Below are 15,222 nucleotides of genomic sequence, written 5' to 3'. Positions count from 1 at the left end.
TTGAATAATTTTCTTTTTTCTATACTTTGTAACTTCTATTATTCATTAATAATACACAGACAATTCCCCTTTCTTTTACAATAACCTTCTCCATTTCACTTGAAATTGTTTTATATGATATCAACAAAATGAAAATAAAATAAAATCTTTCTTTCCTTAGTATCCATTCTCATCCAATCTACAGAATCTGGTATTCAATTTTTCAATTTGCGAAGTGACTCTTTTTTTACCTACATACACATACAAAATTCGATCTAATGAATTCAGAGTTTATGCCTTTGACAAACACATAGTATTCGAACTATGAGTTTCAGAACCACTAATAATAAACATGCTTGCTTAACCAAGCAAATAATATATTACAGGAATGCATACACGTCTCAAGCAATTAGTTTTACGAATGAAGTTAGCCTCTTTATCCAATAATGTAAATAAATGTGTGGAGGAGCCCTTCTTATCATGTTATGAACTGATGACCCACTGCCCAGTTTTTAAGCTAATCATGTTTAATAATGATTGCCACAACTACTTTGATGTGCCATAACAGAGCCAAGAAAGGAACATTGAATGGAAAAGAAGTTGTTGCTCACTTCGCTTTCTTCGTCAAGAACTCTCTCCATGAGATACAATTCACAATACTTTGTAATCTATTGAGAAATTCTAGAACGGATGACCTCACAGTTGCTTGTTTCTGCATAAAAAATTGCTCGAATCAGGTATAGACAAACGCATAAAATGCAAACAGATTACATGAATATCAAAAGGAAACATCACTACTTGGAGTTCTTCTGGACTTGATTCCCCAAGAAGACGGCATGTTACCTATAAAGGCATTATTAGACAATCAGGCCCTCACCCGGTGCTTCAGTTTACAGCTTGAACTCGAACTAAAACAAAACTGTCGATGAATAAATATGATCAAAGTTATCTCTATATCTCTAATAAAAAACATTAGAGTAGAGAGCTCTGCCATACTCAAATGCAGCAACCGTAAAGTAGTATTTACAGCTTAACGTGATTTGAACATGACAAAAAGATAGAATTGGCAAAGTTCATACACTTACACGAGTAATGTTCAACACAATCTCATATTTCTTACACAAATATATATGGTGCATTCTACAGACAAATCAACATAAAGACAAGTATTCATATTTTGCCAAATCAATTCAACATTTTGAACATAGATCGAAAAGCATGGAAGATTTCGATTCTTAGATCGAAAGAAGAAGACTTACCCGAGGAAAGTATTAGAGTATGTATAGTTGGTTAATTGGTTTGGTTAGTTAGAACCGGTTTATACCGGATAGCTTAGGTTGTATATAAACACTTTGTAAATGTCATTTACAATTAACAGAAACATTATTCATTTTCTTATCTAGAGTTCATCTTTTTCTCTCTCAAGAGAGTGTGAGCTCTGATCGTTTCTGTTCAACTTCAATTCCTCTAATAGAAAGGAGCTTGCGGCGGCGAGAATCAATATCAAAAGGAGCGAGAGATGTTATTCTTCTGAGTAGAAATCCTAGGATCATCACTGAGATTCCTCATGACCATAGAATTTCCTTCCAAACGCATCCCTTAAAGTTCCGTCTCTCGTCGCGCATTTCTCCGACGATTGTACGGACTCGACGTCGTCTTCTATGCTCTCTCCACTCACAGACTGGAACGCAATTCGAAATTTTGCTGGAAAGAATCATGGGAGATCTTCAGCGGAGGGTGGAGGATTGATGTGCTGCTCCTTGACGAAATTTTCGAGTATCTTACAGGGAATAGAGTTGTTTAGTCAATGCTTCAGAGCATCGTCTTGACATTACTGTTTTTTTATATTTTTGACAACGTCATGACACTTGATAATGAATAGTACGAACTATATATCATATGTTATTTATGGCAATACCAATGGCAGTATTTTTTTTTTTTTGGCAGTATTTGTAAATATGCTAGTAATTAAAGGTGTATTAACTAAGTTAGTTGAGGATGGACGTCAGCTATAGTGGCAAAACTGTTATTAATCTACTAAAGCAAGGTTTGTTATTTAAAATGCTCGTGGGTTAATAAGCACAAGGGATATATTCCATTAAGAAAAACAATGGTCAAAGAATGTATTAAAAGACTAATACAAGTTGTGTAAACATTTTGCAATTCCTCCTTACCTCTCTCTTCACAAAAAAAAAAAAAAAAAATGAATACCAAATACAGGAAAACATTGGTCAGATTTGACCTTATTATAAAAGCTATAATTTTGCACTTGTGGTTCCATTCTCAAAACTCAAATGAAGCAATGAATCATCTATACTAACTGCAATATACTGCATGCCCCTATCGTTGAAGAAGAAGAAGAAGACGAAGGAGGCTCCCTATTTTCCTCATGGATCAATAAGGAATTAATTGGTTCATGTGTCGAGAACTTCCCTAACTGCAACATTGATCAAGAACTTGGTGACTTAAAGTTCCACTTCCTGAAGCTCCTCTACTATGCTGCTACCGTTTAGTAAGACTGGTTTGAAAGTTGATGGACTAGTTGGAGACGTAAACGAGGTGTTGAAGTTTCCGCTCCATGAAGCTGTTCTTCTGGAAGCAGGAGGAGGATGATGATCCCCATTGGCGCTTATTCCCAATCCATTCATTTGGATGTTGTTCATACTTGGAAATCTCTGCATCGTCATTTGTGGTGGAGCCCCTGAAGATGCTGCTACTTCATCTCCAGAATTCTCCTCCTGTCTTGTTTCAGAAGCAGCCGGTTCCGTTGCATGGCCGTTTGAAGACGATGCAGGTGTTGCTGGGATGAAGAATTTTGCTTTTGCAGGGATTGGTGGTTTAGGGGATGGCATGGAAGATGAATGAAACATTGTCTGAGAGTTTCCACGACCTTGATTAAAGGTGTCAACGTATCTGTCACAAAAGAGAGGAAAACATTATAACGATAAGTATGTACATAATCTACAGTGAAACACTAACAAGACTGCAAACAATTACAATTGATAAATTGTTAACCGGAAACTGCTTCATCTTTCCTAGTACTAAACCAAATGTGGTTTATAGATATCCTCCTAAGTGCCATTATAATGCAACCATAAAACTGGGTGATGGTTCAGGATCCAGGATAGTCTACACATATTCTAATTCTAAAGTGGCTCAAGCTATATTTGTTTACCTTGCACGCACACCCATACGTCCACGAGCTGAGAATTGATTCGAACTCTGTGAGACTGGTGGGATTCCTGAAGAATTCTCTGCCGGAGTTGGCCCACCAGAACTCCAGTTTCCACTAGGTTGGTTCATGTCAGATTTGTTTTCATAACCCAATGAGTTGTTTTTGTAAGTGCCTAATTTTGGAGGAGGAGGCAGTGCAGCTTCCTCGGCTGGGGGTTCCACACCTTTCTCAACCCATCTCTTTAGTTTATCATCATAGTAGAATTGATTTTCTGCGCCCAATTTTGCCTTATTCCAAAACATGACCAAAAGAATTAGAATAAGCTCAAGGATGAAGCACCAAGACCAAAAGCGTTTAGAAGTGTACCTCTTTCGATGATGACCGAGCTTGTAAGACCCTCCCTACCGTGTCCTTCAGCATGCCAAAACCAAATCTACTAAACCGGGAACCTGCCACACTCCCAGATGATTTCAACTTTGTCACCCCTTCAACCTTTTCTTTTGGCGAGTCAGCTAGATCCTACAAAAAAAAGGCAAACCATTCATACGTTCCATATTTCAATCAGTTCTTAGCGTGATAATGGTTTTTTGGTATAGACCTGTATTGGCGTTCTACCGAAATCTGGCTCCGATACACTTCTAGTATGGACTGCCGTTCTCCTCCCGGTACCACCGGACTCATGTAAGGATTCCATTGAAGCGGGTGGCATCAGTGATGACATTGTATTCACCGATTGACTATATGGTAACTTAGTGGCTTCCTGCTGTTGCTGATGATACTCTTTTGCCTGAAGGCTTCCTGTTGTTGAATGTGGTGCAGGTGGTGGCATGCCCCCAACAACACGATTTGCCGTGCTATCAAAAAGGTTTAGCAGTCTTCCAACAAGCTTTGTTGGGGCCAAATTCGCAGTATATCCACCCTGAAATAAATAAATTTCCGGTTAAGTTGGATCGTTAGAGAAATAGAAAATAGACCGCTAAAAATCAACAGTTACATGTAAGTCTACTGGAACTAGAAGTTGTGTGGGCTGTACCTGTTGGTGGATACGGATTCTCTCTTCTAGTGACGAAACACACTGTTTCCACGTGTCCGCTTCAGGAGATCGGCCAGTTTTGAGGCACTTTAATACTGCTTGACAGTACCTGATTCAGCCGCAGAACAGCGACATCAGGAATACATATATACAGTCTAACCAGGGAAAAGTTGGTAGAAAATGAATCTTCTTACTTCTGTGCAGCTGAAAGTTTACCAACTTCAGCCAGCATATGGGCATATATGACTTTATATGGTTGAAAAGGTAACAGGATAAACTGAGAGTTTCCCAGCGTCTTAGAGTATTCATACAACTCTGTTCTCTGCCCATGCAAATATCAACCAACAAATAAGGAAAATATCAAACAAGTAACAAAAAGAATGGTGTCCGCCATGAATTTTCTTGGACTTGCGTATAGAATCTTTGGAGATGCAAAAATAGAATCTTCCAGCTAGTATGATGATATATAAACCACAGTGACAAAAAAAATCACCTGGATAGCCTCTGGACTTGCGTATGTTCGAGGATATTTCCAGTGGTCCCCTCCGACAAGACAAAGTCTGGCACTATCTGAGTATTGATCAAAGTTCTTATCCGCGATCAAATAGCAAATATGCGCTGCAATTATCTGATTCATAACAGTAGTTAAAATGTTAACAGTAATTTAAATGTCATGAAAAAAAAAGCCATGATAAATTTTCCATGGAGTAGAACAATACTACAAGGCAGAAAACTACCTCGCCTCTTTCTTTCCACATGCAATCTCCAAGATGAGTTATCACAAGTTCATCATCTGTGGTCCTGTTGGCCGTTATTACACCCAGATTTTCTTCCCAATTGTCAAGCATGCTGCTACTTCCAAACTGCAATTCAAGGAAACAAAGACACTATTAGCTGCAACTGGGTATAAATTATGTCCAGAGAACTTGTTCATGAAAGGTACGTTTTATCCACAGGTATGTCATGGAAGCTAGTTCATGAGAGTTATGTCCTGTTTAGTTATTTTAATAAGCTCTTTACTTTAACTAAGGGTATTTTTTATTGGGGAATACTTTGTATTCCTATTACCATTGTAATCTTTCTTCTATACATTTTCTATGTCATATTCTCGGTATATGTATTACCTGGGCTTGCTGTTGAGGCGAACCAGGAAAGCTGAGATCGCCTGTACTTCCAGTGGAGAACACTTCAGCGGGTTGCCCTGCAACCAGCAGGCACAATGTCCGTAAGGGAGACCCAGGTACGAGTTGGCGAAGGGCCATTTGTTTGACAGTGTCACCATAGAACTGCATCGATATAAGCACCGACAAAGTCAGCAAAGACCCACAAGAGAGAAACGTTAGACCTATATCAATTATAGGAAACGAACCTGTTGGCCAAGTTGTGCCGCAATAACAAGTGCTGGTCCCCACAAATGACCTTCTTGTGCACATTGGAGAGCTTCCATTTTCCTACCAGAAGCCAGAAGATTCTGCACCTCTGAAGCAGTTGCCTGGCAAATTCTCCCAAATGAGTTAATATGTAAAAACATTACCGTTGTAAATTTTAGAACTTTTTTGCCTTGAAAATGTGATATGATGTCGAATACTCACTTGGAGTTGTGATTCAGGTGGTAATTGCTGCAAGCACTGGCTAAAAGGAGCATAACCATTTTGCACGGCATCTTTCTTGGCAAATGCAAAAAGTTTAGCGACTGCTGCCTCGGCAGAATCCGTTTCCTATTTGCAGCGTAGATACAAGGATGAGAAAATTATAATACACATAAATGTTAACTTAAGAAGCAAAAAGCAAATTGAGAATATATATCCTTAACTGCTTACCTTCTGCGTTGTATCAGTTCCAAAAGGAGACCGGAGTTTCCCATAATACTGACAAGATATTCTGAGCAAAGAAAGAAGCATCTTCAAAAGCTTCCCTCTTGAAAAGTCCATATCGGAAGATTCACAATTCATAATTCTCTCATCAAGCCACTTATGCAAGTCTTTATTTCCAACATTCCCTCCAACCAAGGGACCTGGAAGAGATTGTTGATTCAGACAACTGAAGTAACTCAACGAGTTGTCCCCAGCACTTGAATAAGAGGCACTCCCACTAATAACTTCTGCCAAGTTTAAGAGAGAGATATAGCTTCCACCAGTTCCTTTCTGAGTAAGATAACAAAAGGTTAGCAGTACAAACAGGTTTGCAATTCACTTGATGATTTTATAACTCACGAATGTATTTATTACTAATATTGAAAAATATAGTTTGCATAAACTTCCAAGAGTGTAAAATGAAAAATGAAAAGGACTAACCTGACTCCCAAACGATGAATTCTGGAGTGAGCCATTATCATCCTTCACAACAATGAGCTTTCCTCCAAATCCAAAATTGACAAGTGCATGTGGTGGACGCCCATCAGGTGATCTTCCTGCACTTGGAGAGAAAAGCTGATTGCTCTGAAATGACTGAACGTCATCTACGTATTGCTGCTGTCCATTATAGAAATCGTTTGAGAAACTCAGTGGTCCATTTTGCGTGACACTAGCCACATTCATATGCTGAGGGATGAAGCCTTGAACTCCAATCTCATTTGGCTTAAACTGTTCAGCCACAGATCCTGTCCTGTACAAATTATTTACTTGCTGGTTTCCTCCGAAGTTTGGTAACGAGGCAGCCGCCTCAGCCTGACCTCCATTTTCTGATTGCCATGCTTTCGTAGCCTGCTGATTGTTGGCATAGTAAGATTGGTCCCAGCTTCCTTGTTGGCTCTGTATACCAAATTCTTGGCCTTTGAATGTTTGTTTTGTATCATTCACATTATACATGCTATTCTCAGTATTACTGTGATACATGGCTGTAAGAGAATGACCATTCTGAACTTGCTGATCAAGAGCTTGACCAGCTCCAGCTGTTTGAGAAGCCTGGTTGTAGCTGTCCAGGGAACGCCATTCTTGAGCGATTGTGTCATAGTACCACCCTGGATACTGCGCGTCAAAGACCATGTGTTCTGGATATCCATTGACCACTTGTGAAACCTGGTTCCAAGCTGTACCAGCCACTGCAGATGTTGAGTCATCAGTAGAAGCAACGGCTTCCCAGTTATTTGCTGAGTTTCCGTAGCTCCCCTGTGAATTAATGCTTGCATCAACTTGATACCATTGGCCAGTATTTGCATCATATTTCCATCCAGGATACATATTTTCCCAAGATTGACTATTATCCACGTACTGCCCACTTGTAGAATCCTGAAGCATTTCACCCTGATGTTGCTCGAAACCTGCCGAGGCAACAACGCTTGTGTTGTTCGTATCGTTAGATGCTGCTAAGTTTCCTCCAGCGACCACATCAACCTCCGCCTTTCCTTGTAACTGTCCGTCAAACTCAGTGAAGAAATCAGAGTAAGAACCAAACCCACGACCGTCATTTACTGAAGAATCTGCAGCAAACGCACCCCAATCAATCTCCTTAACCCCATGAGTCCCGGGCTCATTAACTACCTTGCTTTCTTTAGCTGTTTCAGACAGTGGCACATCATCCACCTCCGATCTCACCACATCATCACTTAACTTATTTGCATCACTGTGGACGACATCTTCTTCCGATGAAGGCTCTTCTTTACTTGAGCCTTCCTTTGCAACATCGTTCCCCGGGTCTGCTTCCTTCAATGTTCCATCTCCATCACCCACAGAACCGTTAGCAACAGAGAGATTCGAAAAAGCTCTGACGTCATCTGAGTCACTACCGTCGTCGAATGTCAGCTGCTTAGCAGAAGATGAAGCCTGAGCCTGAGCCTGAGCTTGGCTGGGAGAATAGGAATCATCAACAAGTTTGTCGAAGAAATCCTCGTCGTCCGTTTGATCCTCCATCATGTATTGAGAAGCCGAAGCCATCAATTGAAAAAACGAGATCAAGATCGGAACAGAACCTACTCGTTTGATCTAAAGCAGCTCCTTCTTTCTCAATCTTCGAATGTCATTATCCCACGAAACACATCTCTGATACGATTTGAAATCTGTCTAACTATACGGGATCGATCGTTCAAATGCTAAGATCTGTGTATCTAAAGAAACTTACAGATTACCCGACATCTCGTATCTACTCAGCGACGGGGAGAAACATTGGCTACGGTTCTTTGTGCCGACAGCTTCATCAATCAAAATATATTATGTTTTGTCTTTGATTCTAATCTTCGTGTTGAGATTCCCACAAGAGAATCAAATCGGCTGGGGAGATGCTCGCAACGTGCTCGACGAAATGCTTATGATCCACATGTCATCCATCTCTCCTACCTCATTTTTTGATTTCTGGTTTTTACGTTAGACGAGGAAACTCTTGGGCGTTTGTTTCTTCTTCTTCTTCCCACAGATCTGCTGAATCCAACGGTTGGATTTCTCCCTTAACCAACCGTTTCATCCGTTGATCAGTTATTATAGCTCGATCGGACAAGTAAAATAATTAATTAATTTTTTTTTTTAATAATATTTACTAAACCCGAATTATCGGCCCAATGATTAATGGCCACCAGCCCGTATAAAACAAAAATCAGATGAATAGGCACGTGCGTGGCCAACACAACGCATATCTCCGCATTACCGGTCCAAAGCGCGCGTAGAACCAACCACTATTTCGGACACACGATGTTTTTGTTTATAAGTTTAAAAAAATAATACAGTACAGATTTGCCCCTATCATTTGACTGAAGCGAGTCTTTTTACATGTATTGGGTAAACTCATGGATTAACATTTGATTGGGTCTAACTGTCACAATGAGCAAAACTTTTTCATACTACATATTTCAGCTGACAACTCTACTCCCTGAAGCTCCTCTCCTAAGCTGTTGCTGCTGCTACTTTTAAGTGGGCTTAATTAGTTTGAATGGTGATGGACCCGTTGGTGATGTAAACGAGCTGTTGAAGCTTCCGCTCCATGAGGCCGTCCTTGTGGAATTTGACAGGAGGAAGGTCACTTTTATTCCTGACCCACTTCTTTTGATGTTATCTAGACTTGGAAATCTTTGTATATTGGAGATGGTGGTGGTGAAGCCTCCGTAGAGGTGGCTACTTCTTCTGCTAAGTATTCCGCTTGTCTGGTTTCAGCAGCAGCCATTTCCGTTACCTGGTCGTTTGAAGACGATGCATGTGCTGCTGGGATGAAGAACTTTGTGTTTGCAGGGATTGTTGGTTTAGCAGATTGTGCAGGAGGTCACTGATACATGGTCTGTGAGTTTCAACGGCCTTGATTAAAAGTGTCAACGTATCTGCCCAAAAGAAAGTAAAATTACCACCTATAAAGCACTTTATTATCTACTTAACAAGGCAACATCTGATTTCAATGCATGCAGCAGCTTTTCTGAAAAATCTATCAGACTCACAACCATGGACAAATGTCTCAAAGTGGGCTATTTACCTTGCACGCACACCCATACATCTACGAGCTCAGAATTGATTCGAATCCTGTGAGATTGGTGGGGTATAACTACCCATAATGATGTTCTTGTGTATTTGGTTTTCTTCGTCATGGCATTTGGTGAAATGAGATAGAGAGAAAGCTTTTGATTATTATTTTTTGCCTTCCCTTTTCTGAAACTACCCTTGTATATGTATTGTATGACTATAATCATGAGCATTATCTACAACGATTAATTATGGTGTAGAGATGATTATGAATGAGCAGACGATGAACCCAACATGGTTTATTTTTGGTAACGTAGTCACCCATTGACCTGATATATAGTATTTTCGACGCATTCTAACAATGTTTTCCAAAGTGCTTTTGAGTCTTTATCGAGTTCTTTTAGTCATTTTTGAGTCATTACAGGTCTTGAGTTGCATTGGATCCAACGATCTTGATATATCTTCTTTTTCTTTTTTTTTCTTTGTTTTACTACGCTGTTTTTGGGAGAAGAAACCAGATCCTAAAGTTCTACATCGCGATTTGCTACTTGTTAGGGAGAAAGCTCTATCTCTCTCGCCTAGAGAAAATTATCATGAACCCTCTTGTTTCTATTTTATTTTATAGGTAGTATTATTCAGAGTCATGTCTTTGGTCTCTTGTGAGATGGTTGATTAGTCGATTTGCTTAGTATAGGGTGTTAGGAGGTCATAGATTCATGAACTAAACACAAATATGGATTGCTGTTTTGACTGTCTTCATTCATGATTACATTTAGTATTTGAAATTAGGTTTAATCTGATCATCAAAAGTGTTTCAGATTGGTTAAAATATCATGAATGTGCAATTTTGTCCCTAATCAGCGAAAGTAGATGTTAGGGCAAATTGTGAATTTATCGAATCTGGTCTTAATGTTTATCATCTTTCTCCGATTCAAACGACAGTTTAGATGTTAGGAATGCATGATAAAAGGATAGATGCCACGAAAGTGGATCGATCTTGCTTTATTGTTCGAGTTTAAGACTTGATGCAAATAGATGTTTGGCTCATGCTCATTGATTTTCAATTATTCACCTTAGGCTTAGCTCTTTTAATCAACTGAAAACCCCAAATCAAACATGTTACTTGCTTGTTACAATTCACTGGTTTTAAAACCTCCATATTGTTTTAGCTAAGTATTGATCCAATAAGATAAAGTATAAACTGGTTCTCTAGATTTGAATCTAAAGTATTACAATAACCATTGTTAGCTTGACAGTAGATTAGGATTTATTTTTAGTGTATCATGACCCCATCAGTTTCTATAAGATTATTTTCGTTTTTTGTAACGTTTATGCACTGCAGCATAAAAATATGAAACAGGACTGTGTAAAATCTTGACTACAAATATAGAGCCTACAACCCTCAATATATTCAATATCTGACAATTTTTGTATACAGATTGATCTGTGGGAAAGAAGAAAAAGAAAAAAAAAAAATTGTCAAGACAAAAGAGGCTTCTTAGCGTCGAATTCACACTCAAAACTCTCAATTTGTGAGAATCCTTCTTTGCCTTTAGCCCATAACACGAGGTACAGTCCCATAAACATCAACGCCATTCCTCCCACACTGCATTTTTGTTAATCATTCATTAAAAACAAACAAACATGAATTACTATATGATCATATATCAAATTTTACCTTCCAAGGCAAATGGACTCTCCTAATGTCAAAACAGAGAAACCAACTGAGATAACCGTAGCGAAAGGACTAAACATTGAAACCATAACCGGTCCACGTTTCTTCATCGCCCATCCATTAAAGCTAACACATGCTCCACTCACCATCCCTCCCTACCAATTTCAAATACTATATGTTATAACCATAAAACCATTCATTATTTATGTTAATTTATGAAACATTTATTTAAGCTCACCAGAAGAGAAAAACCGACGAGGTTACCAATACTAATGAGTGATCTAGTAAGTACTTTCCCGCTCTGGTTTTGTAATAACTGTACCAGCATTGTTATCAACACTCCGATCAATGCCGTTATCGCACTTAACGAAATCGGTGCTGGAAACTCAGCCAACGTCGAAGCCTGTAAATATAACCGAGTTTTAGACCAACACTAGAAACTAAACCGACCCGGTTATGAAGAACCGGTTTACTTACTTGAAGGACGACGTTGGTGGATAAGACAAAGACAGCTCCGAGAAGGTAGATACATCCCACGACTCTGTCTCGATCAAACACGAATATTGAAGCATTATCTTTTTCATCTTGAATGATCGAAGCGCTGTGCATTAAGCTCATTGTCAAAGCGCCGAACACGCACAACAATGTCCCTAAGATCTTCAGTTTGCTGTACACGCATTTCATATTCATCTTCTCCAACCTGTCCAAGAGAGCAGAACATAGACAATTTAGTGAATGTTGGAGCACGGGACCGACGTTGTTCAAAATTGATCTCACCTAACGATCCAAGCAATAAAGAAAATGAGACCAGGAGCGAGATTAGGCATCGCTGTGGCCATTGCTGGTGACGTCAACCTGATTCCTTCCAGAAACAGAGACTGGAACAGAGTAACCCTGTTTATTTCAAAACAAATACAAAATTTTAACATAGTTTTATACTTTTTATGACAAAAAACTAATGGAGGATGATACTTACCCTGCAAAGGAGATCAAAACTAGCTTACCAATCAGCCTAGCGCTAAGCTCTTTTGGCCATTGCTTCCTTCAGAAACAACAAAAACAAAACAAAGACAACATTTTTTACTGTCTGAAGAGAACTAAGCGGATTTGTTTATGGACAAACCTTTCGAAGAGAATGGCGAAAGGGGAGAGGATTAAGAAAGTGGCAAAGGTAGAGAAGATGACAATGGTGAAAGGGCCGAGACCGAGTGACATCAAATAACTCATGAGCAAAGAGTTGCCTGCGTATACAAATTGTACCATTACTAAACCTCCTACAATCACCACCTCTTCTATCATCTCCTTCTTCATCTTCTCCTCCTCTTAGTGAAATTGGGATTGATAGAAATCTATGGGGAAAAAACTGCATTGACAAGAAACCCATTATAAAGCATAATGTGTTCAAGATTAGATTGCTTATCTCTTTCTCTTCTTTACCTTCATCCAGAAGATAACTCTGAATTCACCATTTTCTTCCTATCGTTATCTCTCTCTCCTTTTACTCTATCTCTCTCATTATATTCTTCAATACGTTGCTTCTTGCAAGAATTAGAAGCACACCTATATTTACTACTTTCCAAATAACTTTTATGTCTATTTTTAAGTCCTTTCTTAATCTCAACCTTCAATCTTATCAAACTGCCCCAAAATAAATATTCAATTTCTTTAGTAAAAGTTTAAGTCAAATGCTAAGACTTGTGTCGAATAAACTTATAGTTCTTCCGACATGCCGTGTCTACTCCAAGAGGAATTTGACATGAAGCAGAATTAAGCAGTTAGACTTGAAAATCAAGCTGTTAGACTTGAAAATACTTATAAGGTTTTATAAGATTTTATAAAGGCTTTATAATGTTTTATAAGGTTTTATAAAGGTTTTATAAGGCTTTATAAGAATCACCAGACTTGAGTTTAGAAGCAGAAGACCAGACTTGAGAAGCAAAGAAGAAGAAGAGAGAAGGAGACCGTTGAATATTTTAAACAATAAATATTTTATTGTATTGTGTACTGAGTCAACTTGCCTTTAAAAGACTTGTATGTAGATCCACAATTTAAATTTTAAGGGAATAGAGTTTCTCCCAGATCTACTTTCTCTCTCTCTCTCTGTTCTTCAATGTTCTTCATCTACATCTCTTTATCCTCACATTCTTTCATGGTATCAGAGCAAGTAAGCTCCTGAGATTCATTCTTCTCTACTCTATTCTCTTTACTTCCACAAATCTCTGATTTTCCCTTTCTATTTTTGGTAAAGTTCATCCTGTTCTTAAGTTGTTCTTCATTACCAGAAAAAAAAAAATGGAAAACTCATACACTGATGTCTTTAAATCCGTGTCTATTCTGGTTACCCTCAAGGGAACCAACTACTTACTTTGGTCTAGACTTGTCAAAATCGCTCTTGGAGGCAGAGGCCTTTGGGAGTATGTTGTTGACGGCAAAGACACCAAGAAGATCATCCTAGGAGAGGATGGTAAAGAAGCTGGTGCTCCGGCTGAAGGAGGTGGGAAGAGAAGTCAGAAGGATCTCATGGTCCTTTCCATCATTCAGAATAGTCTTGAAACCTCTATCTTGGAAGCTTCTGCGGCTGAAGGAGGTGGAAAGAGAAGTCAGAAGGATCTCATGGTCCTTTCCATCATTCATAATAGTCTTGAAACCTCTATCTTGGAAGCTTACTCCTACTGTGAAACTTCCAAGGAGCTGTGGGATACTCTCCAGAAGGTATATGGAAATATATCTAACATCAGTAGGGTGTTTGAAGTCAAGAGGACTATCAACACTCTCAGTCAAGAGGACACTGAATTTTCCAAGCATTTTGGGAAGTTCAGATCGTTGTGGGCCGAGTTAGAGATGCTAAGACCGGCCAGTCTTGATCCGGATGTACTTAATGAGAGAAAGGAGCAAGACAAGGTCTTTGCTTTGTTGTTCACTCTCAACCCGGGTTATAGTGATCTAATCAAACACATTCTAAGAAGTGAGAAGCTTCCATCACTTGAGGAGCTTTGTGCTCAGATTCAAAAGGAGCAAGGCTCAGTGGGACTCTTTGGTGGCAAAGGAGACCTTATCATAGCTAACAAGGCTGAAGGAAATGAGCACAAACATGAGGGCATAGCTAACAAGGGGTATCACAAACCAGAAGACAAGAAAGTGTGGGTGTGTGACCATTGCAAGAAAAAAGGTCACGGCAAAGACAAATGTTGGATCCTTCACCCACACCTCAAGCCTCAGAAGTTCAGGACACCTTACTCTGATGCAAGGGGGAATTTCTCTGGTGAAATGGGCGAGCCATCTACTCCTCGTCCCATGAACTCGGTTGCCCTTGGGATTCAATGGCTGTTCTATCATGAGGACTACCCAAGATGAGACAATCAAGAAGTCTGACCTTGATGCTCTCATCAAAGCCCTCAAGGAGAACTCTGATAACACACTTGGTTTATCTTTGAATGCCTCTTATAAATTGTCCAATGCTCTTGTTACAACCTTGAATGCATCTGATAGCTTTAAGCCAGTAGTTATAGATTCTGGAGCTTCTCACCACATGATTAGTGATGCTAGGTTAATCAGTAATGTTAAGCCTGCCTTAGGCAATGTTATGATTGCAAATGGCGACAGCCTACCAATAAAAGGTGTAGGAAACTTGAAACTATTTGAGAAAGATACTAAAGCATTTTATATACCATCTTTTGCATCTAATCTATTATCTGTCAAGAAGGTTGCCACTGATCTTAACTGCAAGGTCATTTTTAGTCCTAATGATGTCGTATTTCAGGATATTGAGACTCTTAAGATGATCGGAAAGGGTGTTACTAAAGGGGACTTGTACCTGCTTGAAGACACCACAACTAGATCATGTTTACCTTATGCTTTTAGTTCAATCCCTGTCTTAGAAAATGATGTATTGTGGCATGCTAGGTTAGGCCATCCCCATTCTAGAGCACTGAACCTGTTATTGCCTAATGTTTATTTCAAAAATGATGGATGTGAAGCATGTATT

At 39.2% G+C, this 15,222-nt stretch overlaps 2 protein-coding genes across 3 annotated transcripts; both read right to left on the bottom strand.

Annotated features, from left to right (window-relative positions):
• Nucleotides 1–1,353: 1,353 nt before the first annotated feature.
• LOC106306141 (protein transport protein SEC16B homolog) lies at nucleotides 1,354–8,059 on the bottom strand. Of its 2 annotated transcripts, XM_013742624.1 has the most exons (13): nucleotides 6,482–8,059; nucleotides 6,008–6,331; nucleotides 5,780–5,905; nucleotides 5,557–5,679; nucleotides 5,312–5,473; nucleotides 4,925–5,050; nucleotides 4,681–4,815; nucleotides 4,382–4,509; nucleotides 4,188–4,296; nucleotides 3,753–4,073; nucleotides 3,521–3,673; nucleotides 3,155–3,441; nucleotides 2,080–2,892 (listed from the first exon to the last, which is right to left on the bottom strand). In XM_013742624.1, exons 1-13 carry the CDS (start codon nucleotides 8,057–8,059, stop codon nucleotides 2,445–2,447), a joined length of 4,020 nt encoding a protein of 1,339 aa, XP_013598078.1. In that variant the 3' UTR covers nucleotides 2,080–2,444. The 2 variants fall into 2 exon arrangements, with proteins under 2 accessions (XP_013598079.1, XP_013598078.1); XM_013742625.1 differs by lacking the exons at nucleotides 2,080–2,892; nucleotides 3,155–3,441 and adding an exon at nucleotides 1,354–1,683.
• A 2,870-nt stretch (nucleotides 8,060–10,929) lies between these two features.
• Nucleotides 10,930–12,763, bottom strand: LOC106304985 (WAT1-related protein At5g47470). The gene is made up of 8 exons (XM_013741362.1): nucleotides 12,675–12,763; nucleotides 12,361–12,600; nucleotides 12,214–12,279; nucleotides 12,015–12,131; nucleotides 11,715–11,937; nucleotides 11,476–11,640; nucleotides 11,241–11,392; nucleotides 10,930–11,168 (listed from the first exon to the last, which is right to left on the bottom strand). Exons 2-8 carry the CDS (start codon nucleotides 12,546–12,548, stop codon nucleotides 11,042–11,044), a joined length of 1,038 nt encoding a protein of 345 aa, XP_013596816.1. The 5' UTR covers nucleotides 12,549–12,600; nucleotides 12,675–12,763; the 3' UTR covers nucleotides 10,930–11,041.
• Between the last annotated feature and the right edge of the window lie 2,459 nt (nucleotides 12,764–15,222).

This window comes from Brassica oleracea, chromosome C7 (genome assembly GCF_000695525.1).
Source record: "Brassica oleracea var. oleracea cultivar TO1000 chromosome C7, BOL, whole genome shotgun sequence".
In the NCBI taxonomy this organism is placed as follows: domain Eukaryota; kingdom Viridiplantae; phylum Streptophyta; class Magnoliopsida; order Brassicales; family Brassicaceae; genus Brassica; species Brassica oleracea.
The sequence above is the reverse complement of the archived record's forward strand: the minus strand, read 5'-3'. Positions and strand labels throughout refer to the sequence as shown.

Coding starts and splice junctions, on each gene's coding strand:
- LOC106304985 (XM_013741362.1), bottom strand. CDS start 12,548: ATGAAGAAGGAGATGATAGAAGAGGTGGTGATTGTAGGAGGTTTAGTA. Junction 11,938..12,014: donor TTTATTGCTTGGATCGTTAG/GTGAGATCAATT, acceptor TCTCTTGGACAG/GTTGGAGAAGATGAATATGA. Junction 11,641..11,714: donor CCACCAACGTCGTCCTTCAA/GTAAGTAAACCG, acceptor TTATATTTACAG/GCTTCGACGTTGGCTGAGTT.
- LOC106306141 (XM_013742624.1), bottom strand. CDS start 8,059: ATGGCTTCGGCTTCTCAATACATGATGGAGGATCAAACGGACGACGAG. Junction 5,680..5,779: donor CACCTGAATCACAACTCCAA/GTGAGTATTCGA, acceptor AGAATTTGCCAG/GCAACTGCTTCAGAGGTGCA. Junction 2,893..3,154: donor CGTATGGGTGTGCGTGCAAG/GTAAACAAATAT, acceptor CTTTTGTGACAG/ATACGTTGACACCTTTAATC.